The sequence below is a fragment of the Tachysurus fulvidraco genome, chromosome 13 (genome assembly GCF_022655615.1).
Source record: "Tachysurus fulvidraco isolate hzauxx_2018 chromosome 13, HZAU_PFXX_2.0, whole genome shotgun sequence".
Taxonomy (NCBI): Eukaryota; Metazoa; Chordata; class Actinopteri; order Siluriformes; family Bagridae; genus Tachysurus; species Tachysurus fulvidraco.
In genome coordinates this window covers 15,732,466-15,758,872 of record NC_062530.1, presented here as the reverse complement: position 1 = coordinate 15,758,872, position 26,407 = coordinate 15,732,466, and the positions used below count along the sequence as shown (strand labels likewise).

At 38.9% G+C, this 26,407-nt stretch overlaps 1 protein-coding gene across 1 annotated transcript in view; it reads right to left on the bottom strand.

Moving 5' to 3' along the window:
- cttnbp2 (cortactin binding protein 2) overlaps nucleotides 1-26,407 on the bottom strand; it is a 38,148-nt gene that overhangs the window by 8,130 nt on the left and 3,611 nt on the right. Inside the window, exons 2-10 of the mRNA XM_027161270.2 lie at nucleotides 25,582-25,689; nucleotides 11,444-11,668; nucleotides 6,988-8,455; nucleotides 5,262-5,468; nucleotides 4,871-4,970; nucleotides 3,710-3,860; nucleotides 3,178-3,399; nucleotides 1,712-1,829; nucleotides 330-590 (exon numbers count right to left, since the gene is read on the bottom strand). Coding sequence (XP_027017071.2) covers nucleotides 330-590; nucleotides 1,712-1,829; nucleotides 3,178-3,399; nucleotides 3,710-3,860; nucleotides 4,871-4,970; nucleotides 5,262-5,468; nucleotides 6,988-8,455; nucleotides 11,444-11,668; nucleotides 25,582-25,689 — 2,860 coding nt within the window. The remainder of the gene's footprint in view (nucleotides 1-329; nucleotides 591-1,711; nucleotides 1,830-3,177; nucleotides 3,400-3,709; nucleotides 3,861-4,870; nucleotides 4,971-5,261; nucleotides 5,469-6,987; nucleotides 8,456-11,443; nucleotides 11,669-25,581; nucleotides 25,690-26,407) is intronic.

Genomic DNA, 26,407 nt, shown 5'->3' with positions numbered 1-26,407 from the left:
AGAAAAGAGTCTAGAAGCATTATTAAAAGGAAAATATTGATTTAGAAAGGTTTAGAAAGTTTTTCATATTTCACATCGTTGCTTGATCTTAGAATTTAAATAATGATTGGAAAGTTTGTGTAGAGATAATTTGTTCTTTGAAAAGTCCAACTGTATTTGCAAAAGTTCCTATTTCTGTTATGCAAGTCAAAAATACTCTTAATAAATAACAATAAACAACAACAACCAAAAACATTTTTTGGAAACAGTTGCTGCTTACAATACTAGACTAGACACAACACAAGAGATGCTTTTGGTTTACAGATAACATGGTGATTTCTGTAGCTCACCTATCTTCACTGAGGCCACACTGTCTGAGGAAATACCCAGAAGTATGTCTGCTCCTCTCAGTCCCTCCTGCAGCTCCCAACTCCCACACACCAGGTGCAGGTGATAAGTTAGCAGGTGACTCAGGATTCGCCATAACTCTGTCCAGCTGGTGCAACGCTGGATGCTAGCAGTGCCAATAGTAGTGCCATCCTCCAAGAGATCGACAGGACACAGGTGCTCATGTGAGCCCATGTACACCTGCACCACCACCCTGTAGCAGTCTGACAGAGTGGGCATCATGAAGCAAGCGGTATTAAGAGAAGGGGTTTACCAAGGATTACTTTAAACCTTATATACATTTACAATGTTTAGCCGACACCCTTTTCCAGAGCAACTAACATTTTTATCTCATTTTATACAACTGAGCAATTGAGTGTTTAGGTGCCTTGCTCAGGGTCCCAGCATTGGCAGCTTGGTGAACCTGGGACTCAAACTCACAACCTTCCGATTGGTAATCCAACAACACAAGCACTAGGCTACCACATCCCAAACAGGGTTCGTTTTGTAATATACAAAACCTTTAATGCAGCTTAGTCAAGAGCTTCAGGAGTCCTAGAGAGTTAGCTGATCATTACGATTCTCAAATTGTTAAGTCCCACAGTGCTGCGTGGTTGACTACAATTATGTTGGTTTACAGCTTAAAATTTGCATCCAAGGATTTGACTTGCTAATACATTTGCACATTAATGAGCATATATTCTGCCACTGGAACACTAACAGCACTATACTATAACATATTACAAAATCTATAGAAGGTGACCTGCCATCTAAAATGAGCAATTAGTTGTTTTTTTTTTATGCTCCTTCTACACATACTGTAGGCCAAATCCCAGAGGTCTTTTTTCCCCAATAAATATGCTCAGTGCTGAGGCATTCTAGAGAAGAGCACTGAATAAAAGATTGCCATTTCAGCAAATTCCATGCACAAAGGGTAGAAGTGAGAATTGAACCACCAACCCCAGAGGTGTGAGGCAAAATTGCTAACCATTAAGCCATCGTACCATTTTTTCCAAATGTTTAAGAGATGATTGATTTGATAGACTAGCTTAAGGTAGTAAAACATGACATGGGCACTCAGATATTTTCTTCACCAATGAATATTTTAAATTTGAACAACATTCAAATTGGATACAAAAAGAGAATTCTGTTCTGTGTGAAGGCTACTTAAAGCCAATCATCCACTATTGGGCTAATGAAGCATATGGACATGCACCGGAGATGTTCTCTGTAAGTGATGTCATTGAAGTGTAAATATGGCTTATTTTGAAGAACTAACAACATAAATGCCCAAATATACACAAACACACACATCCCAGACACACACACACACACACACACTCACCCAGGTTTTCCAGCAGGTCTTTGCAGTCATCTGTAGCCACATCATGTATAGTGCGGTTGCATTTGTCCCGCTTCTCAATGTCCTGTTGGCTGTGGCTGCACAATACTTCCAGGCATTTCTGAAAGTACATCAGGGAGATATATATACATGTGAAAGTGACAATTTAACTGTGACAGTTGAATTACAGACAGGTGACAAATTAAAGAAAGAAATGGTGGCCCTGTATGGCCATTTGAATCCTCTTGTGATCTAAAAACCGACTAATGTATCTACAGAATCTGTCATTGTGTATTGAACTTATGGTTGCCCAGAACCTTATAATACTATATATTAGTTTTTCTTTTAAAATATCACTCATTTTTAGATTACTATAGAGACACAATGGAAGCCTCAAGCAACAGAGTAGCAGAGTTACTGTGAGTACAGTACAGTGATACCTCGAGATACGAGTCTTTGACATATGAATTTTTTGAGATACGAGCTGTGATTCGACCAAATTTTTGCCTTGAGATACGAGCATCTGAGCCACGTGTGCTCTGTTTCCCCCGCCTCAGCTTCCCGTGTCTCACTCGGTTAAAGCCGTCTTTTCACTGCACATGACAAACGATGGCCGATAAACTGGAAGTCATGCATTTCGTATGGAGAGTCGCAAAGGGGCTGTGTGAGGTGCCGACCATCTGCGGATCCGTAATTTTTGAATCCGTTTTGAGTGTTGGATCCTTTAAAAAATTTGAACTACACCGCATCTGATATGGTTTTTATTAAAACGACTGGCAGATGTTAGTGAGGAAAAAGTTACAAAAAAGCAAAAACAAGTGAAAATTTTGTAAAATTTTGCAAAATTAATGTAAAGAAAACAGAAAATGTTAGACTATTCTATTTTCTAGTTGTTGCTCTCCCCGCTCTGTCCATGCATGCGCACAGATTGGTGTGTGGATTCTTGCCCAGAACAGAACCATACCGCCAACACTAACTGTATGGTATCATCTAATAAATTCTCATTTGACAAAGTAGTCCTGACAGAATTTCAGTTAAGTTCGTTAATTTTAGTGAAGTTTAGTTAAGCTCCATTTAAGTGTAAAGTAGCATTAAGAGTGCAAGTACGTGAACGAAAGTGAAGGTGTAATTCCTCCTAACTCCTCCACCTGTTTACTCCTCCCTCAACCACCGTGCGCATCTTCCGTAAAGTTTCTTTTTTTAATATTCTCTTTTATTACTGTATGTTTTTATACAATATTTGTAAATCATCATTTATAAATACAGGTACTGTACATTTTTCATATTCAAAACACAAACAAAACAACTGGAGTAGACTTTTTTGTGAGCTGGAACGAATTAATGGGATTTCAATTAATTTAAATGGAGAAAATTGCTGTGAGATATGGGCAATTTGAGATACGAGCAAGGTCACGGAACGAATTAAGCTCGTATCTCGAGGTATTACTGTATATGTAAACTTCCATCACCTTGTAGCCTCTGGATGCAGCAATGTGGGCAGCAGTCCACCCATCCTGGTTGGCAAGGTTGAGGGTATGTTGGGTCATGACTGGTCTGGGGTGTGTTTGCTGGGCACCTATGCTGTCCGCTGAGCCACCCGTCTCAACATGAGGAGACGGATGATAGAGCAGAAGCTTCAGTGCATCCACATGACCCGAGCTCACTGCTGCGTGAAGTGCAGAGCAGCTAACCTGTGTGCAAGAAACCCACCGATAAAGGCAAAGTATTGTAGTACATGGACTGGAACAAATACTCAAATAAATCATGCTGACTCAAAACACATGCAAAGCACGCAAACTAAAAACAACAACAACAGTACTTATCTGACAGAGATAAACATAAGAACACATTAGCCAAGAGACTGCATCAAGGGCATAATTAAGTTCTAATAAAACATAAAGCACATTCTACAATATATTCTACAATGACCCTCAATTATGGTCACTACAGGAACAAATACTATTGAAACCCTGCTTCTCAGTGCGTCATAAATAGACTCACAGCAGTAATGTGTGAACGGTTTGCTCCAGCATCCAGCAGGGCTCTCACACACTCTGTGCTGCCATGCTCAGTGGCCAGGATCAGTGCAGTCTGACCCCCTACACACTCACGCTCCACCTCCGTGCCATGTTCCAGCAGAGCTCTCACACACCTGTAAGTATGCATTTGGTTGCAATGATGGCTGCATCTAATCTAGTTTCACTTTGAAATAAATAGATCAAGTTAGGATCTAAGAGCAGAGCACAAGTACACCAAGGCATGATAGTAATTTGCCAGTGTTGTGTCATGCCTGTCTGTATTTATAACACAGAAGGACAAGCCTGACTTGTGATCAGCAGAGAGTGGAAACAGCATTCATTGGATATTAAAACAAGTTTGCTGAATTCATTGTGACAACAGTTCTTTGAGTTTTCCCTTACACAAAATATGACAATTTATTTCCATCCACTATGTTGGACAGTGTAGTATAATGATAATATGATGTAAATATATTATGCTCCAGATTCAGTATCCCCAGACTAGGATAAGATAGTTGTTGAAGATCAATGAACAAATGTATATATAGATCTGTGCCACTTTTTATATATAGGAGACTATATAGATTGCAGGAACGATCACTGAGAATCAAATCAAACACAGAACAAACACTCACATTCATGCAATTATGCTAAACCAGGCAATTATGATGGATGAATCCAGTATATAAAAGCATGCAGACACAGGTCAATAGTTTCAGTTAATGTTTAAATCTTAAATTAGGATGTTTAAAAAAAAGGACATTGACTTGTAACATGTTTGATGGTTCCAAACAGGCTGCCTTGAGTAGCTGAGCCTCATTGGTATCTTCTGGTGTTTTTCATGCTCAGAGTTGACACAGTGTGAAAACAACAACAACAACAAAAAAAAAAAACAGAAACATTCAGCGAGCAGAAATGCCATGTTGACAAGAGAGGTCAGAGGACAATGGCCAGAATGGCTGGCGTTGACAGAAAGGCTGCAGTAACTTAAATAACTACTTTGGCATGGGGAGGTGGAGGAAACTCAAACAGACACAGGGAGAATAAGCCAAACGCCATAAAGAGATTAACCCAAGACAAATTCAAACCAGGAACCCTGGAGCTGTATGCTTTGTATGGAGCAGCAGCAGGGAGATCTGCTCACCCATGGTGGCCATTTGCAGCAGCAATGTGTAAGGAGGTAAATCCATTTTCAGCAGAAGCATCAGCAGATGCACCCGAACTCAGCAGCAGTTTCAAGCATTCTATAGGAAAGAAAGATTCAATACAAACACACACACACACACACACACACACAAACAAACACACAAACCACAAATACACACACACACACACACACACACACACACACACACACACACACACACACACACACACACACACACACACACACAGAGTGTATATCCAGAGTAACTATGTGCTGCATTAAATATGTTCATTCATAAATAAGAATTCCTCTTAAACCCAAGGGTAACAGGCTGCATTACCTCGTTTGAATTATACATCTTTAGCAATACATCATAGTGCATCCATACCTGTGTGTCCTTTTTGAGCAGCAGAAAACAAGGCAGTGGTTAGGTCTTGTTGGAGGTGACTAATATCCATTGATGGATCTTGATTAAGCAGCATAGACAATAAAGTGACATTTCCCTGGGAAGCAGCTTGGAGCAAAAGGGTGTGCCCGTCATCCAGGGGGACGGGTTCACCGCAGGTTAACGGGGGGACTATGGAGGGACACCAGCCTGAGAGAGGCAAGTGACAGCAGTTACTAAAGTATATTAAGAGGTTGCACCAAATGTTCTCCTCAACTGCAACAGTCACTAAATTCTGTCCTGCTGACATTCACAAACTGAATAAACTGGACCAGATATAAGAGATGACTTTGAAAAAAACAAAAAACAAAAAAAGAACCACCACCATAAAATTAAAAATTATAATTTGAAAAAAAAAGGAAAAATTAATTAGATATCTAAAATTAAAGTCAGCTTTGCACCAGTTTGCAGGAGACTGTTTCAGTAGAGGTCATATTTTGGCATGGCACCAGAAACTTGGCATGGCACTAAAACATTTAAAATTCTGTTTATCCTAAAGGTCACATTTTGATGCTAAAATGATATGAAATGCTTCAGATGATATGGAGTGCTTAAGAAAAACAATATAATGATGCAAAATCAGATGAAGCAGATTCTAACTCTGACAGAGGATTTGAGAGATAAATAAGTAAACTGAAAGATGTGTAATTGTAAATAACTTGTCTAGAGAAAGGCTTTTTATCTCTGTTAGTGAGCAGAGAGCAAGTGCGAGACTGAAAAAGTAACAAAATGAAATATTACATTTTGAAGATAAGAGGATTTAAATAAGGCACATAAGCAACGAAGGACACTACAAGGAGAAGTGAAGGCTATCGCAAGTGGAAATCAATATTAGCTAGTGAGAAAATGGCAGTAAAATACTCAGCTAGTGAGCAGAGTTTTCTGTCATACATACAAAGACCTTCTTTTATCAGATATGAGTAGACTATGATAATTGGTAGATCATGATACTTGGTAGGTTTTTGTGGGTAGGTCTTGTGTGCAGGCTAAATATTAAGTATCAAAACTGTGCCTCATCACACACTAAATGGAATACTAAATATTTAGTCTAACTTAGTGCCTGTATATAGTAATGACACGTCATTTTAGTTAATGTAACAGAAAATCTCATGCAGAACAAAATTTTCAGTCTGAATTTCAACAGATGAAGAAAAGAAACAAACAAGAAGCTGTGTGCACGAACAGGCACTGCAGGTGATTGGGTTAATAGTAGGGCAGACAGGAACAGGCACATGCTGTAGACAGATGGAAGTGGAGGGAACAAAAGGGAAAGAGCAGCATCTGGCATCAGCTTCAGAGTGGAGTAGGTTACAGCAAAGTATCCTCAAGAGCCAGCTGTTCATGTGAAGATTGACGCTTCAACCCCGAACCCATTTACACATTGCTACTACAAGCTATGTGAAAATGTATATGGTCTTGGTTTTGCTGATTTTCCTTTCTAAAAGTAACTCATGACTTCTTGATATACAGTACATCTTTGCTGGCTATGGAACTTTTGGAAGTGAGTCTAAGTGGTACATAATATCTACTTTCTATATTTTTGTTGGTGTACAGCCTCTGTTGATTAACCTCCCATTGAGTTCAGGAGGCACATAATGGGCTTGGAAAGAAAGCACTGCACAGGAGTGAAGAGGTAGTAAAAGGATGGGGGACCTACATATGTGTTTACCTGATGCTGCTGCCAGGGGGCTGCCCGGGAGCTGCGAGCTATGGGATGAAATACTAGCAGAATTTACAGAAGGGCTACTGACAATGGTAGCGGTGGTGGAGGACGTGGTGGTGACAGGGGAACAATCCACACATGCTGCCGCCGTCTGCGGCTCCCGAAGCCTGCCAGGGCAGGGCTCACCCACCTGAGATGCAGTCAAGGCTGGCACTGCACCCCCCAGATCCAGGGAGGGTTTAGGTGGAAGCTGAGGGGTACTAGCTGACTTAGGTGGTCCTACCCCATGCCCAACGGCTGGGGACCTGCTGGCTTCACCCACTACTTTTATTGGTGGGTGAGGAGGCGATGGTGTCTGAGATAGTCCAGGTTTTTTTGGTGGGATGGGAGGTGGATTGCCTCTGTCGATACGTGCCACTGTAGGTGACTTAATGCCAATCTGTGGATGACCCAGACGACCAGCAAAAGGTCCTCCCTCTGAAGCAGAATGGGATAGCCCAGGCCGAAGGGCTGTGGGGGGGCCTGCTGTGGGTGGACTGGTAAAACGCGAAAGAACTTGTGTGACTGTGTGACGTGCCTGCTGCTTGGCAGCAAAGTTGTCCCGGTTGGTTGGGGACAGGTCTCGTGATGGGGGGCCTTGGTTGGACATGCCATTTTGGTCCTGCTCTGAAGCCGAAGGCTGGAATTTATAGCGGGCTGCCTGAACACGTGACCCTGTAGGCAGGGCAGAAGCAGTGCCAGGTGAATGTAAACTGTGAGCAGAATTCAGTGCGGCCTGGGTCTCCCCACCATTCTCTGCCTGAGTGCTTCCATGGTGTAGACCCCTCACATTAGTAGGAGTTTTAGGGAGGTTCATGCTAGTGTAGCTGGTGCCTGTAGGCTTCACAGGGATGCTCAGTGGCAGTTTCTTAGGCATTTCATTCTCAGGAGGTGGGTCTGTCTGTGAGGCAGCTGCTCTGCAGCTGGGTGCCTCGGTGCCCACAGCAACTGATGCTATGCTCTTGGGTTTGACTGGTGTGGTTCCAGGTGGAGAGACTGCTGCTGGGGACAAAGTTGGAACATCTTTGACCCGCTCTGTCCTGAGCTGCTTTACCTGTTGTCGGAGACTTTCAGTTTCAGCACGCAATTCAGCAGCACGACTCTCCTCACGGCTAAGTCGTGCACGCAGTTGCTCACGTTCGGTGTCAAACTCGGCCAGCTGCTTCTCCATTTCTGCTTCCATCTGCTGGCTGCGTTTGCGCTCATTGGCCAGCTCCTCTTCTAGGCGGCTTGAAGTACGACCCTCTTGCTCAGAAGATGATGAGAGCTCTTCAACTCTTTGGCTCTCCTCCACCACACGTGCTGCCAACTGCTTGCACTCACGCACCAGCATCATCACCACGTGCTTATTCTTCTCACGCTCGTCCTTCAGCTGTGCTGAAAGTTTGCGATGCTCCTGCTCCAGACTCTGTAACTGCATTTTCTCCAACTCCAACTACAGAAAGCATAAACACATCACATAGTTAATAAATGCTTATTCAGATTATACATATTACTGATCATTATGAGAGTTAAAAGACAGATTATACCCAGCCTGAGCACCAGGGACAAACAAGTAGATTATGGGGGTTTTTACACCTGGTCACTTCATGCGTTTTCTGTGATCGGATAGCTATCCGATCGTAAAAAGACCAAGTGTAAATGCCCTCCGAAACGGTTTCGAGACGAATATAAATCCGATCGCTCAAACCACTTCAGGGGGTGGCCTGGGACGCATTTCAGATGAAACTGGACAGGTGTAAAGGCATGTGGTTGTTCAAGCCACATACGTCAGAGCTATACTCCTCCCAAATGGAAGTACGTCACTCACAGGTGACTCACGTGTCGTGCATCGCGCCAGAAACGAACATGTTTTCCCACCAGTGCAGGAGTAAAAAGATCGGATTGATATCTGATTCGCCAAGATGCATTTATGTGGCCTAATGTAAATGGAACAGTTTAACAAATTAGATAGCTATCGGATCAGAAAAAACACATGAAGTGACCAGGTGTAAAAAGGCCCTATGTTTCTCGGTGAGTAGTTTTTATTTCATTATTTTCTCCACTGAACAACCATATTCAGTAAGCTGCTAGTAGAAGTCACCTGAGGATCTTTTGTAATATTTAAACACGTGCTTCCGTCTGGTGAACCCTAATCTTCTGAATCCCACAGCCTAGGGGCAATCTGGCTACTGGTAGATTGACCTTTTTATGAGACAGATGGATCTTTGAAGAATTAGAAACAGTGATGAAAATGAGGTAGTGGTGGTGAACGTATCAATCCGTTTTAGAAATCTGCTTATTTAAGTTTAGATTAAACACAGAATCTAAAACAACTTTTAGTGAAGTAGTCTGTGTGTGTGATAAAGGTGGGTCACAAAAAAAAAAAAAAAACAGTGAAAGAATAAAAAGAACGCTGAACTTGACGATTGATATTAAACATTGTATACATAAATGGTAATGAGTGATGTTTATAATAGACACCTCAAATAAGAATTTTATTTGGGAGTGTTTTAATATGTTGTTTTTTTTTATTATTTGAGGTGTCTGTTATAAACATAAACTGTTACCAAACAGAAAATTATTATCACAGCAATAAATTATTGCATATTAACATGGAAAAGGGTGCAGAAATGCCTAAAGACAGTAAAGCCTGAACTAGTGAAAAAAATCACTTATTCATATAGAAAAAACTCCCATAAAGAATTGCATTTTCTTCTGGGAACATAATTCATAACAATGAATAGATATGCTTCCGATTGAGGACCAAAAGAGCACATAGCACCTCTGCTCATAAATATATTAACAACGTGACAACGGACAAAACCAAAGTTATTATCCAAAACAGTTGCATGTCTATGATCTTAGCGCAGCAACTCCACAATAATGAGAGTTATTAAATTCATATTATTCACCAGAGAGTCTGGCATATGAGTGTATCGCAATTTCCTAGCATGAACCAGTGATCTGTCACCATAACAACCAAGAGTGTAAATGTTTATTCTTGGGAAAGAAGAAGATGAGTCTTCTCTTTTTCAGGCTCCGGAGTTGGAAGGCAGTTATCTCAGTAAAGAAGGCAGTCAAGACATATATAAAGGGAAAAGCTGATTTTTATTTGGTAAGGCATTGCATTACACCTAAATCCGGCAGCAGTTTTATATGCAGTGCTGGAACCTGACCTCTTCTAAAACTAGTGAGCTAATGGAGAAAGGCACTCGTGTCAGAACTGACATATGCTGTACTTAATCCTAAAATGATGAGCTCACAGGTGATACAGTAAAAACCATTAGTGAGGAAGGTTAAATAAGTGTTAATAGCTAATATTATGTATGCATGGTTACTATTGTAGTTATGCTTATGGTATTTCTATAACTAGAAATTTTACCCTTCAAACAACAAGAAATGTCAAGTTTTTTAAGATTATGTGTATTAATATATTAGAATAATTTCCAAATTCTTCACACAACTAAAAACTGTCAATGGTGAAGTGAGGGCATGGGCTGCAAACGTGCTTGAACACAGTCATACAGTTCTAAAGTGTATACGTAAAAATGTACTTCTCCAATGCTTCCTTAACACAGAATAAACAGACAATCAAAAACACACGTAATGTATGCACCCTGATGTACTGCAAAAAGGGGTACAGTTCAAATGGCAAAGTAAATGTTATTGCCTACGTGATGAGAATATACAAGACAAATACCCACCAACTGGTATTTGTCAGAATATGGGTGCGACGTATAATGTGCAATCACAGTTTCTTGTGTCCACAAGCGTCTGGCCATATAGTGTACAACAGCCCAAAATGTACACAGGCTTTCTCTACGTGTTTCTGTGCCTCTCTAATCTTCCAAACTGGGAGTAGTCTTTTATTCACCCACTTGGCTTGCAGAGAACATGAAAGGCATGCAACTGGAGAGTTGTGAAAGATAATCTGAGTGATATATGGGGTGTATGGTGATCAGAGTGGGTGTGTGGCCAGCTCCTGAATCATGTAGCTCATATTAAACTGTGAGTAAACAGGTGTCTGAAGAGTCACCATATAGTATTACACATGTAGAAATACATTATCATACCATGATTTGGTTTAGAATGTGTAGTAACTGTGAACACAGTGTACTATTGTGTAAATGTTTATATAATACATATACACTTTGTACAGTAGATTAGTAATATGACTGAGCTAGCTACATGTCTGATTGTGCTAAATATACAGGAATCAAAATACAAGACAAAATAATCCAAGAAAACAAAGACACTTAACAATGGAAAATATATGCACGCACGCGCACACACACACACACACACACACAAACACACACACAAACACACACACACACACACACACACACACACACACACACACACACACACACACACACACACACACACACACACACACACACACACACACACACACACACACACACACACACACCCCTACCCGCTTTTGTCTGCTCTCAGCGGCTGCTAGCTGTGCAGACATTCTCTCCTGCATCTTGCGGCAGTGGGCCATGACGGCCTCAAGTACAGTGATGGGACTTGCGCTGACAGGCCGGCAATCCTTGTGCCCTGCCCCAGACTCAAAGTCCCTCTGTAGGGCCAGGAATGGGTCAGTCATGCTGAAATGACTATAACGCTCCTGCAGGAACACCTCCTTCCTCCGAGCCTGAAGAGGGAGACATGGACAGAGAGAAGAAAGAGAAAGGTTAATATACACCTTTTATACCCACTTTTTACTTATTATGAGATGTATTATGAAATTAATTTTGTTAATTGATATTTTAACATTTAATATTTTAAACCCACATATATAAACAAACACACATTGCAGGTCAGCACTTCTCCAGACGGGATCCATTAAGTGCAGTGTCCAGTTAGACTCTGTGTAACCAGCAGCTGATCTGCTTAGCAGGAAAGGCACAGGCCAGCTCTCACTTTCCAGCGCTAGCACGGTTTCTCAGCAACTGTCTTTTTTGTTTGACCTGATTTTTCATTCACATTATCATAATCAACATGTGAAAATGTGCATAAGAACGAGAACAACTGTATCAGGCAATATTTCTTGCACACAAAGTACTGTATTTCATGCTCACAAAATTTCTTGCCCCATATTGGGCATGAGTGCTCTTGGGCTTAATTTAAATCAATATTGAAACTATTGTATCGTTCACTGTGCAAAACTTACTGCACATTATAGCCTTTTGTCTAATGAGTGTTCTGACAAATCAAGGATATACATAATCTGATGTCATTTGGTCTACAGGCAATAAAAAAAGAAAGAAAAAAAAATCATACAGCTTGTCATGTCATATCAAGTTTTGGCCACTGTGTTGACAAATCTGTGCCAAAAGTATATAGATCCAAATGACTACATACTCAGGGCAGAAAGAAGAGTGTGGCCTAGCCTGAGAGTGGGAAGCTCAGGACTAAGACATACATGAATGCCTGAGGTTACTGAAGCTACCTCACCAAAGAAGGACAAGACTCAACAGCAAATGCACACTTGTGCTTACACTCTTTTTTTCTCTCTCTACTTGAACAGTCCCTCTCTCTCTCTCTCTCTCTCTCTCTCTCTCTCTCTCTCTCTCTCTCTCTCTCTCTCTCTCTCTCTCTTCCATTAGATTAGTTTTTCTATTAAAGACTGTGTTTTTTTTGTCAAGATGCAAGGTCTTATTATGCATTCATGTGCAGCGTCCACATTTATGGACAGTCAATTTATGGATTTTGTTATATATTAGGAAAATTTAAGATTAATCACCTTCATTTCCTTACTTAAGCATTAATGTATGCATGCGTAAAGATCTGTATCTCTCAAGATTATTATCTTTATTAACTCTCAACATAAAAAATATGACCTTATGTCAAACAACAATCCTAAACTATGTAAATATTTTATGTACAGTAATGACATTTTCAAATTTCTTTTGACCAACATTAAATATTTAAGTCCTGAATGTTTTAAACATTTGATCATTTCAGGCAGACTGTTATCCCTCGCAAAAGGCAGTTGGTGGGAAAAATCGGAGAGAACCTCTGAGTAAAGTCACCACCAATTTAAATTAAGAGGAGCCCAATGAAGTTGTTTTTAGATATCTTACATCTTAAGAACATCCCTTAATCACATCTTGCTAAGAGATGCATCAGGCACCAGAATTCAAAAGTACATATAGCAATACTTGTATATTAAATTCCTTAATTTTGCAAGCCAAGACTAAAAGAAGTGTCTAAACAAATACGAAGTATTTGCCGGTTACTGTAACAGACTATCAGCAACTTCTGAAAGTGCTAATGTTCTACTGTTACTTTTACCATCAACTGCAAAGGTGCAAGTAAACAGAGAAACACACAGACATAGAGACAGTCAGTTAAAGTAAACAGATGGAGAGCAAGCGCAAAATGCATGTGTGGCTGTGACATAGAGGACTCGGCACTTTAAGAACTGTAGCCATCTGCTGCTTTTCACTGGGCTTTTCCCTTTCCCCACAAATCCCTTTTCTAATCAGTGTCTCTACTTCCTCTTGTCCTACTCCTTATTATTCACCACAGAGCTTGCATGTCACAAGCTCTTCGTCTCTGCATACTGAAATTACTGCCTCTGTGAGTTTGGTTATGAGCAATGAAGTAGGGCTTACAAACAGCAATCAATGTGTTTGTTTACAGAAAGCTTCTCATGCTGGAGTAATGCTAATTATAAACCTAACCAGGTCATCCTTGTTTCACTGGCTGAAATGACAAGATCACCTCCAACATTAATTAGAATCTGTGCTGGTTCTTTTGTGTGGCAACTTAAAGCCTTGTGTACTGTACTGAGAGAAATGCCAAAGTTTGCCTTTGTTTTTTCAAATTTAAATGAACATGTATCAGGTAATCAGATGACAGCTCTCTGCAAAATACTTAAACCTTAACGTAATTTTAAAGTGTACTTTAAAATTTAGTCTTGTCTCTTGTTAATCAAATTTGATGGAATTGCAAATACCAAGTATAGCTTGCATCCCACTAAAGGGTTTTACGCCTTGAAAAAAGCTCAAAGCAACATCAAATGCTCTACTCAAAATGCTCCTCAGATGTGCTACTTTGGTTATCTGACATACTGGTGGCTGCAGAGTAGACAGAGGGGGCAGGAGTGCCAGTTCTGGGCTTCCTCTTAGGTCACACACTCTCACTGGGACCCCATGAGTAGCCTGATTTTACCCAAGTAGCATTCAGGGATGTGTTATTATTAGCATTAACCTTTATAGGCACGCACTGGCAGGACTGATGATTCAGGCAATCTGCCAAAGAGACACAGAGCACAGAGACACAGAGAGAAAGGCTCCCAGGGTACAAAAACTATACTACTTAATAAATAGCGGTATCTGAAATTGTTCCTAGATTTGAAAACGTTACCGACATTGATCTGTCTGGGGGTTAAGCTACAGTAGTCCAGGCAAGATGCAATTAAAAACTCTGCTTTTAAAAACACCATGTAGGTTTTGCATGCAGCTCTTGATATGAAAAAGATAATTAGCTTTATTGTTCCCGGCATTGGATGGATTCGGAAGCCCTCTCTACAGATATATCAGCCAGTATTAAAGCTTGTTAAAGGTTTGTTAAGATAGGAAAGGGGGGTGAAATGACCAATGGAGAAACCTGAGACACCAGACCCACAGGGTGTAACTTTATCTTTCGGTGCCAAAGATTCCGGTCATGAGTATCTGTCCATACATTTTGGACTATATGCATCTGAAAATCTGACCTACAGATGAGAAATCGCTTTCTTTTGCCACATTTATGAGTTCACTTGTGCATGTGGGCAACAGAAGGAGCAGATGGGATAAAGGAAAAGGTGACTTCACTTAAATATCATGCCAAGAGAAAGAGCAGCTGGAATGTAGTTTATGCTGTAGAGCTTGAGAAGGACATTAACTAGAGTAAAAGACTGAGCCAAACACTGATGGAAATATATCTTATTTCTGTTAAAGTAAGAGTCCTCAGACATTTCCCTTGGTTAAGAAATGAGTTAGCCCTTTGTGTGCTTGTGAGTGTTTTTTTGTGCTATCTCTGTGCATGTGTGTCCTCAGTCCCTCACAAGGACTCTTTCAATTAGATCACACAGCTCGCTTTGTGAGCCAAAGACTTCCACAGATCCTGTCGCTTAACCCAAATGTGCACTGTGAGTCAAACAGACAAAAAATGAGAGCAAAGGAATACACAACAGAATGAGTAATGTATTACTGAAAAAGAAAGCAATACGTGAAATCTAGTGCAGGAAATTGTTCAATCTAAACACTGACTAAAATATATTTCACTCTACTGAGTTAGCTGTTTAGTTTATTGCTTACAAAAAATACTCATTGGGACGTTCAGTTTCCTGCTTCGTCTGGTGAATGTGCTGAGGTAAAAAATTATGTAATTCTGACTTGCCAATTAGGATGTAATTTTCCTTGCTGATTAGGAAGTGACTTTTCAAACCTGTACCAATTCCACTTCCCTGAAATGATATTTATACCAGTCCTCTGCAAAGTGCTGTCTGTTTATTTTATCAAATCTAAGTATGGTGTGTTTGGGTGCAGACTGCCATGTTTGTTATGGCTTAAACTTTAATATCTACAAATATTTACAGACAGACAGACAGACAGACAGACAGACAGACAGACAGATATAGATAGAGCACTAGGCTGCTTCATTATGCATACTTATATGAATATCATTTTGATATTTTCCGGACATTAACTCAAAATATCATATTCCTAGTAAAGGCTTTTAGAATATGCAGAGAAGTGGGTAAGAAAACAGACCAGAGAGGTGAGCAGATTATCTGAGAAAATATAGTGGAAAATGTAGTGTAGCGTGCACATGGCCAGGGCAAAGAAACAAGGGAATGACGGAAACAGAGGCCTTCAGGGGGAAAGGGAAGGTTCCAACCCAAGCAAGTCCCACAGTCCTTTGAGACTTCCTCCCACTCCATGATGCCATCTGTTATTCATTCTGCCCCAATACAGTCAGTCTGTTTAGCACTTGTATCACCGACCTGCTCTGTTAGAACTAAACTGTTTGCAAATCACCAGCATCTGAGAGCAATCACTCTACCATTACTGCCTGAACACCAGCACTGACCAAAGGAGTAAGGAGCTACTGTATGAACCCAGCATTAATATCAAATTAAAGGTTTAGGATATTGGGGTGATCAATATCATGAGCAGTGAGCAAACTGGCCTTCAGCACATCCTGAAATCAACAACGTCCAATTAAGGTTGATCGGTCAACAAGTATAATATTAAGAAACATGTAACATGGTATAAATATAATAAAATGTACTGTCAGACATGGTTGTAAGTTGAGACCAGTTTTAGCTCAGCAGAATCCACCCTCTCTCACTCTCACTCACTTTCTACCGCTTATCCGCAGCAGAATCCAAAGAATCCTTATTATTTCAAGCCTAATTGCACCCCAAGTTGTCCTCTTTTATTCAGCCGACTAAAATGTGATAGTCCAAACACTGCTCCTATTACGCTTTGTTCATACATAAAGCAACTCATAGTGGCAAAGCGACAAGAGATAATTCATCATCAAACCGTTGTTGACTAGATGTGGGTGTGTCCAGTAATGCAACAAAATTGATAAAGGTTTAAGCAAATGAGGAATGACCTGGTACAGTGACTACCAATGGGAGTGAAGATGTGATCCGTGGCTAAGAGCACACACACTGTCTCTCCTTCATCTCAAATGAGAATGAATCCTCAGAAATGTTTATTTTTAGCAGCAAGAAAACTGATTTGTTGTTAAGGGGAATGCTAGTTGCTGCCCAATGAAAATGTTATTACTATGGCAACCGGTAGTAGGAACACCTACCAGCTAATTTATAGCATAGCTACATGCAGAGATAAAATGTGTGAGCTTACTACAGCTGTACACCAAGGGAGGTTTCTGTTTATTTTGCCGCATTGGATGTTTTTTTTTTTTTTTTTTGCATAATTGTAGGTGTGTGTATAATTAGACAATCTTTATTATATGATCTAATATGGAGAACATATTCTGTCTCTTGTAGAATTTTAGGATCAACTTATAGAGTGATAGCAACAACTTTATTAGACTGTAATAAAAGACAGTAATCATACAGTATACAACTAGGGTTAGGGCAAGTCAAGTAGTGAATCACTTGGTCTCATCAGATTTAAACAGCAACAGGGTCCTGCAAGAAGCATTACATAAGCAAACATAATGCCATTTACAACAGACAAACCAAAGCACCAGACCAAGCTATAGTGAAAAACCTCCACATCTTGTCAAAGGTATTGTTCCTGTAAACAGTCTCAAATAGGGGTTAAAAAAAGAATCCACACAGGAGAAGCACCAAGTTAAGATTATCCATTGACAAAGATCTGCTAAGTAAACTGTAGGTAATTGTGAACACACACACACACACACACACACACACACACACACACACACACACACACACACACACACACACACACACACACACACACACACACACACACACACACACACACACACACACACACACTTGTGCGCCCTGCAGCTAGCTCCAAAACAATCATTTTACAAGAAAGAGTTCCTAACCCTGCCCTATCCAAGACTCCAGGGAAAGTCTATTTCTATCCATGTGATTATAGAAGGATATATATGGAAGACATGTGGTTTAATTATTTGTCCCTGCTTCACATGTAGAATTATTATTTTACAACAAACTATAGGGGGTTGGCTGAGAAGGTTTCAGTGTATTTCCTGCTTTAGAGCGACAGCCACTGCTGCAAGGCTAAAACTGGCCCTGGATAATGATGCTAGTGCCCTATTTTAACGACTCTCTCAAATGAACTACATTTCAGTGTGGCACACCACGGAGCAGAGTAGTCTTAAAAATCCACCGTTCTCACACACCAACTGCTCTACAGACACATACATAAATAGACTCTACACACAAGACGCCGGTCAATACTTCAGAGCAGACAAGAGGTTTTGCTTCTCACAAATTGTTTTATATTTAAAAAACCATTTACACCAAATAATGTCCAATATAATTTCAATATATTATGTTCTTTTCCACACTAACACATAACATTACTCTATGTCATCACCTCAAATTCAATAGATGCCTACAAAACCATATTTGGTGCACAGGGACAGGAGCAAACCTATACACATATTTCTAAGATTAGATATATTTCAAATGTGCATTAACACTAGGATGATGTATTAATGCATAAAATGATAATTACACCTAACCCCTTATTTTCCAAATAATTCAGTCTGTTTGGGAAAAATATATGTTTACACTCTTAGCATTTTAAATACACATTTATTTTCACATTGTACATTGTATCCTATATGTACGTAAAAGTAGCTTTACTACAATGAAACTACATCCATGAATGTTTATTACTAAACACACAAGTAGTATTTAACAAAAACTCATAAATTATGTTTCCGACCACATAAAACGAGAAATATGTAATTAAAAATAAATAGCGTACGTGTTAACAATATGAAATAAGATCGCATTTACTTAGCCCTAATTGTACTAAATTCCATTTTCAACACCACTGTCAAAGTAAATGGAAAGTCAAGAAACAGAGAGTTTCTGTAATAGTACACTGAGACAAATATAGTACAGAGTTTTTGCAACTTTATATAATATTCTACTATACTGCAAATATTCTAATCCACTTCTACTTTTGTCATTTTACAAATAATCTTTGCCTACAGCAACAGGAAAACAACAGAGAGCTGCAAATGCAGATAATGGGAACAGTTTAACAGGAATAATGCCATTTTGATTATATGAGCCTACGGAACAGTATTTACCCGTTTTAAAATGGATGCCGTGGTGGGCTGTGTATTATTGTATTGTATTACAAAATAAAATAGTAGTCTCTTAGGTCCTCTGTGTATTGACAGAAGAAGACAATCAGTAGCTGTCACACAGGTACCTAACACCCACCTCTCTTTCCTCGAAAAAAGCTTACTTCTATGATTTTATGCCCAGTCCTGATCAAACGGTAAATGAGATTTGAGACTGGTGATCATTATATACTTGTAAACATGCTATACTACTATACCATCCCCTGCTCCATTAATGCAAAGGTCACAAAGATCTGCAGAACCAATTGGTGCAGCCCTGTCGCTATGCTAACATGCTGGACAGAACCGTTAAAGAGCTAAACATAGTAGATTACTATTAAAAGCTTTGGGAAGAATAATAGGCTTATGAAAACAAGCTTTCAAATAACATCCTGATAATATAACCAGAGGTCCAGGACACCACAGCAATAAAACATGACTGCTGTGAGTGGTTACTCGTTTAATGTCATGACATAAAATGGACTGTTGTTTTGTTTTGGACTTCACTGCAAGCTTCAAGGCACGAAACGCTTGCAGTCGCTGTTGCCACTGAGTTACAGTATCAGAGTGCATGGAAACTGGGTTCTTCAGAGTTTGGATCTTGCTGCAGCTACAGTGAGATGAGAGCATGACTCTTCCCACGGCCATGCACAGAAAACAAAGCAGCCTCTATGGTATCGTGCAGCAACAAAAGATGAAGTATAGTGCAGTGCACTCCGGGTTGTTGTCGGCAGAACTCTGTCAGTAGAGTTGTTTTTCTCTTCACTCTTTGCTCTTACTGAGACACTACTCAGATTATTTTCCTTCCACTGAAAGTAGGTTGGCTTCACTTGTGAAGCGTTAAAACTGAGCTAGGCAATCTGGCCAAAAACACTTTGCAAAGTACTAAACCATACTATACAGTGGTTGCCTTGAAATCTAAAAAAAATCTAAAAATGGTAAATGACTTAATGTTATAATGTATGCAGAGCTAGTTAGCTTGTTAAATGCACTAATACAGTTTTTTCCTGTCTGTTACATGTTTTTCAGTGTCAATGTAGTGCAGTGTGTATTGTCCTGAATACATAAATAACAATATAGTGATTTATTTGAGTAAAATCTTAATGCTGATTCATTCTCAAAGATTCCATAGCATTTGATTAAATGACCAAGATGGGTCAGATCAGTCAGAATTCATCAGAATTCAAATATTTAGTCTTTACTGTGCAGAAACAGGGAATTAATAGAAATTGTTGAGTCTTGTCTCACTATAGAGCTTTCTGGGTCTCACTTATAATGAGCATCTTACTTTAAATGTCAATCACTTCAGTCAAAATGATTTGCAGTCAGGAATCCTATTGAAAATACTACTGTTGCTTTTAAGGCTTTTATTATTCAGGTCAGTGGTTGGCATGCCAAATAGAGACAGAATCATACTTATACTAAAGGGCAATACTTAAAAAAGAGAGAGACCGATACAGGCAGGTAAACCGACACAAAACACTTTCCGCTCTCTACTTTCTGAGTGATTGGAAGCCTGAGGGTTTGCTTTATGAGAGAGCTGCTCATGTGGAAACATTGTGCTCCTGGAGAGGCTGTTTTAAAGCAGAGAATTATGACAAATGGGATGAAAAGAAGGGAAGTAGAGAGAAAAAAATGAGTGGAGCAAAGCACACTAAGAGCTTTGATAACCTAATAACCATAGCCTGCAAAATATACACACTCCTGGATGTTCAATGGCTGATATAACATACTCAAATAATCTACACCTACAGCAAAAATATATTGGCCTGGTTGATTTAAATGGCCAGTGTAATAATTCAGAACAGTCACTTTTACAATAATGCAAAGCACAAGCAACATCTTTATAGCGTCAACTTGACACAAAAAATAAAAATAGCCATGCATATCTCGAGGGCTAAATATGACCACTTGTACTCCCGATCTCTTGCTGTAATACACATACACATGCCCACAGCATTTATTTCTGAGTCTGCTTCCAGTTTGGCCTAGTGATGGCCCTGCCACCAGGTCATGTGGTAATCGCAGTCAACACATTCATAGCATGCTGAAAGGCTCAATCTGAACAGAGCAACAGCTGCACAGCAACACTGGTGCCTTGTTACTGATGAGCCAACAAAGAAACAGAGAGGAAATGACCAAATGCCTGAATCCACTTCATGCTTAAGCTTCCTCCTTCATGTCTTCAGAAAAACTTTAATTACTGATTATATGCTGGAATAAAAAAAATAAACAAACAAAACTTGTCATAAAGCTTTTGCAAATCTACATATCAACTTAATTTGTCACTGCCGTGCTACATTACTTGATAAATGTTAAAGCAAACTGATTGTTCTGTAATGATAAAGTCTTAGCAGATACAAAGTTGATACTGGGCTGAAATGCTGTACTGCTGGTGGATTGAATTTGACATGTTTATCAGCCCAATCCACAGATATATTTTACGCTGTGAGCAGGAGTAATGTTGACATGTCACAGATTTTGCACCTGAACACAGAACACATACTGTGTGCAAGAACGTGTCCATCGTGACTCTTCCATGATGATCTGTGGAAGTTATCCAACCTGCTTCTACTGTACCTTTCACATTACTATTGCTTAAGATAGACAGCAACAAACTCCTAAATTTGTCATTATTGGCATTTTGTTCCGTCGTCAACATCTGCAATGAAGAAACCCATCATAGTCAGTACTGTTCACTCCACATGACATTTGTATCACTAAGCAAAGGCCACAAAAATGGTGCCCTATTATTTCCATGTGGCCCAAACTGATAACATTGATTGCCTTTGAAACCAAGCATGAAAAGGTCATAAAGCATGTGACTCAGCACCAATTTGTTTCATCTGCTGGTGAAAAGTGATACAGCAGCCAGCTCGCTAATTTATTACACAGATGAGGACCTCTTAATAATGCATGGTCTGGGTACTTTGAGGCACAAAAAAAAAATATTCCTTAAGATTCCCAAACTAAAGGAGTTGGATTTATTCTGTCAAATTAATCAGACCCATTTGATAGAACAAATGGTCATTTCAGTTTGTGATTGCTATGATCTAGGTACAGTATATGGCATGAAGGACGAGGGAGAATTACAGAAATGGAATATCAACTGGGAAGAGCTGACTGACGAACACTGGGAGCCAAGGGAACAGACAGAGGGAGTGCAATGGAAGGCAATGCAGAGGAAAAAGTCAATGAAAGAGGGAACACAGAGTGCAGGAGAAAATAAGACTGACAGCTGATATGTTTTGCTTAAATATTTAAATAAATAAATAAAAAAAGATAGAGAGATGCTCATTAGTGCATCCCAAATACAGGCTTAAATATGAGTAACCATTTTGAGATACAAGCTGTACAAGCTCAATAATATGTTATCATTTCTGACCTTGATGTTGAAAATGTTACAAGAAACTTAACTTTTCACAACAATCTTGGACCCCCTTGTGGCCCCCCTAAATGTGGAGTGTGAAATAATTTTCATAAAACTGTTTTCAGAGTCCCACTGAAAGCTCATTGCCAAGGACAGCCATATGGTTTAAGTAAAGTTATTCATCATTTGAAACAGGTTAGAGTTACAGTTATAAACACAGTATCAACAAATTATCAAGCACATTCAGAGCTACTTTACATTTAGTGACACCCACAAAACTAATTTCAATTAGTTAGTTTAATTAAAATTTAATTTAATGAAGCACAGCCCCTGCAGATACCACAGGTACAAAGATTTCCTTTTTTTTTTATTACTGCTTTGGTCCTAACTGTATGACTAGTATTGTCTTCATTTATGGATATGCTTTTCATTCAATTCCTTATATGACATGCAAACATTTTTTAGATTTCACAAAATTTTCATTAAATGTGTACAAATGAAATTTTAACTTGATACTAGTATCAGTAAGTGTAAGTCATGCCAATTATGTGAGATGAATCCATTAAAATTGGGTTCATATTAGTGAGTTTCCTCAAACTTGCGCATATTTGTTCATATCCAGCTTCATATTAAAGTAGTTTAAATAATTCATCACATTAAAATGCAATTACAATAGATATGATATTACTGTCTCACCTAAATGGTGTTTATTTATAACTAATTTAGCAGCTAGTTCTCAGTTTTCAGTACACTTTTCTTGTCAGTTTTGGCTGTCAAATCATGCAAAATGAAGCAAAATATGTTTTGATTCTTTTCTGATAAAAATAGAAGATAAGTCATGCCTGAATACATTTTGCTTAAAATATCAAATGTATATGCATAAATTTTATACTTTTATATTTTATACTACCTTTTCTGATTAAAGACACTAAAAAATCTGACTGCATTTCTCCATATTGCAGTGGGAAAGTGTATTCCATCATCATTAGTATAATCACAATTAGGCCCTGCTATAATTTATATTTGTATCAAATTACAGTAGCAGAGCTAAAATAAAAAACAAAGATAAAGCAAATGCAGGGAATTCTAAAAACAACAAAATATAGTCACAAGATGCAATTTATAGGGCCAAAGTACTTTTCACGGATACACTTCTGTACTCCTTGCCAAGATACCTAGAACAATAGAGATCATATATGAACATTACTTATCAGTGATGGGAGATAATTGCCTGCTGTGTGAAACATCTGCTGAAATCTGACTGTCTGAAGGAATGAATGTTTCAGATTAAACTGACTATTTGAACCTTTCAATAATAACACTCCATCTTTTGAAGACATCCTTAAAATCTTTTACTAAACAAAGTTCTCTAGTTGGTTTCAAATCCAAATAAGCAATCATGAATTACAGCTGTTTGTGAAAACTAGCTCTGCCACCTAAGAACTGGTATTTATGGCAGCCAAAATGTTTACAAAAGTCAACATGATTTTGATGAATATTGAGAATCACACTGTGTTGCATAGAATGAAACACAATTTGAAGTGGGGCTAAAAATCCTGCAAAATTAGGCTTTTATATTAAGCAATATATCGTTTTTGTGTATACAAATATAAAAAGTGAAACAATTTCAGTGAGACTGAAGGTCCATATACAAACCTACCATTCAAGATTTGTGAAGATCGCTTGATAATAACCCCATCAAATGCCTTCTGAAATCTGATTGGCTTATGGCAACAATGTTTATTAGGTCATAATCAAAAATCCACTTACAGATTATCACAAGCATTCGGCTCCACTGGATGTATGATTCCTGAGAAACAATTATCTGACCTTAGCTCCGCCCCTCTGAATCTTGTCCTGTTGAGGCTTTCGTGCAAACTTTCATTCAAATCCATGCAAGCAATCATGAGTTACAGCTGTTTGAGTAAATTAGGCTTTGCCTCATTAGAGTTGACTGAAATTTGGCAGCCATATTGCTTACAAAATTTCGACCTGTTATTGATTTACTGAGGTTCAAACTCTCCCGAGTTTGGAACCAAATGCCATGAGATTGGTCACAAATCTTAGCACTGGTTTAACAAAGCAGTTTGTGCATATGATATATATTATCAAAAAATCTAAGTGAGTAATATAAATGGTTCTTGAGGTTTTTTTTGTTTGGGAAAACCAGTGAATCACTAAAGAGTAATGTATTTTATTTTTAAGTCTCACGGTTCATGATTTGTGGACAAAAACATAGCATCGCACTACAGCACCACCATTAGGCCAGTCAGGCCCAACTCACCTGCTTGAGTAGCGGGATCCTAACAATTATCTGCTTGTACACCTAAAAATCACTGTTGTCAGCACGTATCAGTGTTGTATAAAGTACTAGAAAGCAATACTCGAGTAAAAGTACAAGTATCGTACTAGAAAAAGACTTTGGTAGAAGTGAAAGTCACCTTTTAGAATATTACTCAAGTAAAAGTCTTAAAGTATCTGATATTTACTGTACTTAAGTATCAAAAGTCATTTTCTGATATTTAATGTACTTAAGTATTTGAAGTAAAAGTAAAAAGTAAAATGTCAGTGATTTTCGGTAGGCATAAGAGCAGGGGCGGTTCTAGGGTTTCATCTTTAGGGGTTTTAGCCCTCAGTGAGAATTTAAAACAAGAAGAGTTTTATATTATATATTATATGACTACATAGTAAGCCAAAAGTTATGGTATTGTTTAAAATGGCAAAAGTGGACAAAAATTGTATGCATGATGTAATGATGCCAGTCTTGAATCAAATCAGTTCATGTACAGTATGTCTGCATTCTCTACAAACAGTGTGTCCAATGAATGCAGTCATTAATAAACAAATATTCACAAGACAAAGACCAAATCAATAAATGTTATTTTTATTTAGTACTGATATTGCATTAATATTTTGTTTGTGCTATAAACTCTGGTAATAAGAATAGTGACATTTCACTGCTTTTGGTTGCCACCGTTATAGATAAACGCCTCCAGCTCTGACTGCGCGTGCACGCTGCGCGTACCTGTGCTTCTCCATAGAGCGTGCGGAGCTCGTAATGCAATCTAGGAGCAGTGATTCGCCAAACCTCCCTTATTGCAGTCGCACACATTTCTTATGATTTTATTTTGTAGTAACGAGTAACGAAGATCCTTACTGGAAATATAACGGAGTAAAAGTATACATTTTATCTAGGAAATGTAGTGGAGTAAAAGTGAAAGTTGACAAATTTAAATAGCGAAGTAAAGTACAGATACATGAAATTTCTACTTAAGTACAGTAACAAAGTATTTTTACATTACAACACTGGCACGTATGTGCATACTGGAATACCGTGTGTTATGTGCATCAGTCAGAAAGTCACTCACCCTAAGAGCCTCAATCACCAAGTCTCTGGCCTCCAGCTCACCCTCCATAATGCTCAGGAGGGTCAGGAGCTCTGGCTTGCTCAGGTTGTCCATGTTCAGCTCACATTTCTGAAACATATAGACACAGAAATGTGGGCACTTTGGCAAGAAATCAGCAGTGCTGGTTTTGGACAACTGCTGAGATTCTTGATGGTGAGGTGTTAGTGCCATGTGGTCAGTGCAGACACAGCTCACAATTACAGGCTTTTATTGGACGAAATGCAACAAAGGCATTACAACCAGCACTTTGAGTAGATGTAGAAAAAGACAATCATTACTTAAAGGTGAAGAGGGCAGATTCATGATGCCTAAAGCAGTATAGTGATTAATTCAACCACAAGCACAGTGTTTTCAAAGACAGTCCCTATTTTGCAGGTCACTCTTTAGATACGGGTTTGCTTGATTTGTTTATGTCATAATTGTTATTCACACAGTACTTGAGTGACAGAATAATTGATCTGCCATAGTGCATATGTCGTTTTTCAGTTCAGTTCAATGTGCTTTCTTGGCATGACAACGTTATATTCATGTTACCGATACTCGTGTTGGGTCTCTAAACAAAAAACACTACACATCACATTAAACCACCAAAAGCATATTTGTATTCTTTAATAGCAAACTGCTGCTATTTTTCACTGGATATAAGACATTTTTATGAGTTTGCATTCTGTTTCTCTTTCCATGGTCATAAATGAATAGTGCAAGGACATGGCTGTAACCCAAAAAGGGTGTCATATTTAAATTCTGCCTAAACCACCACTTAGCACAAATGCTGGGCTGATCATAA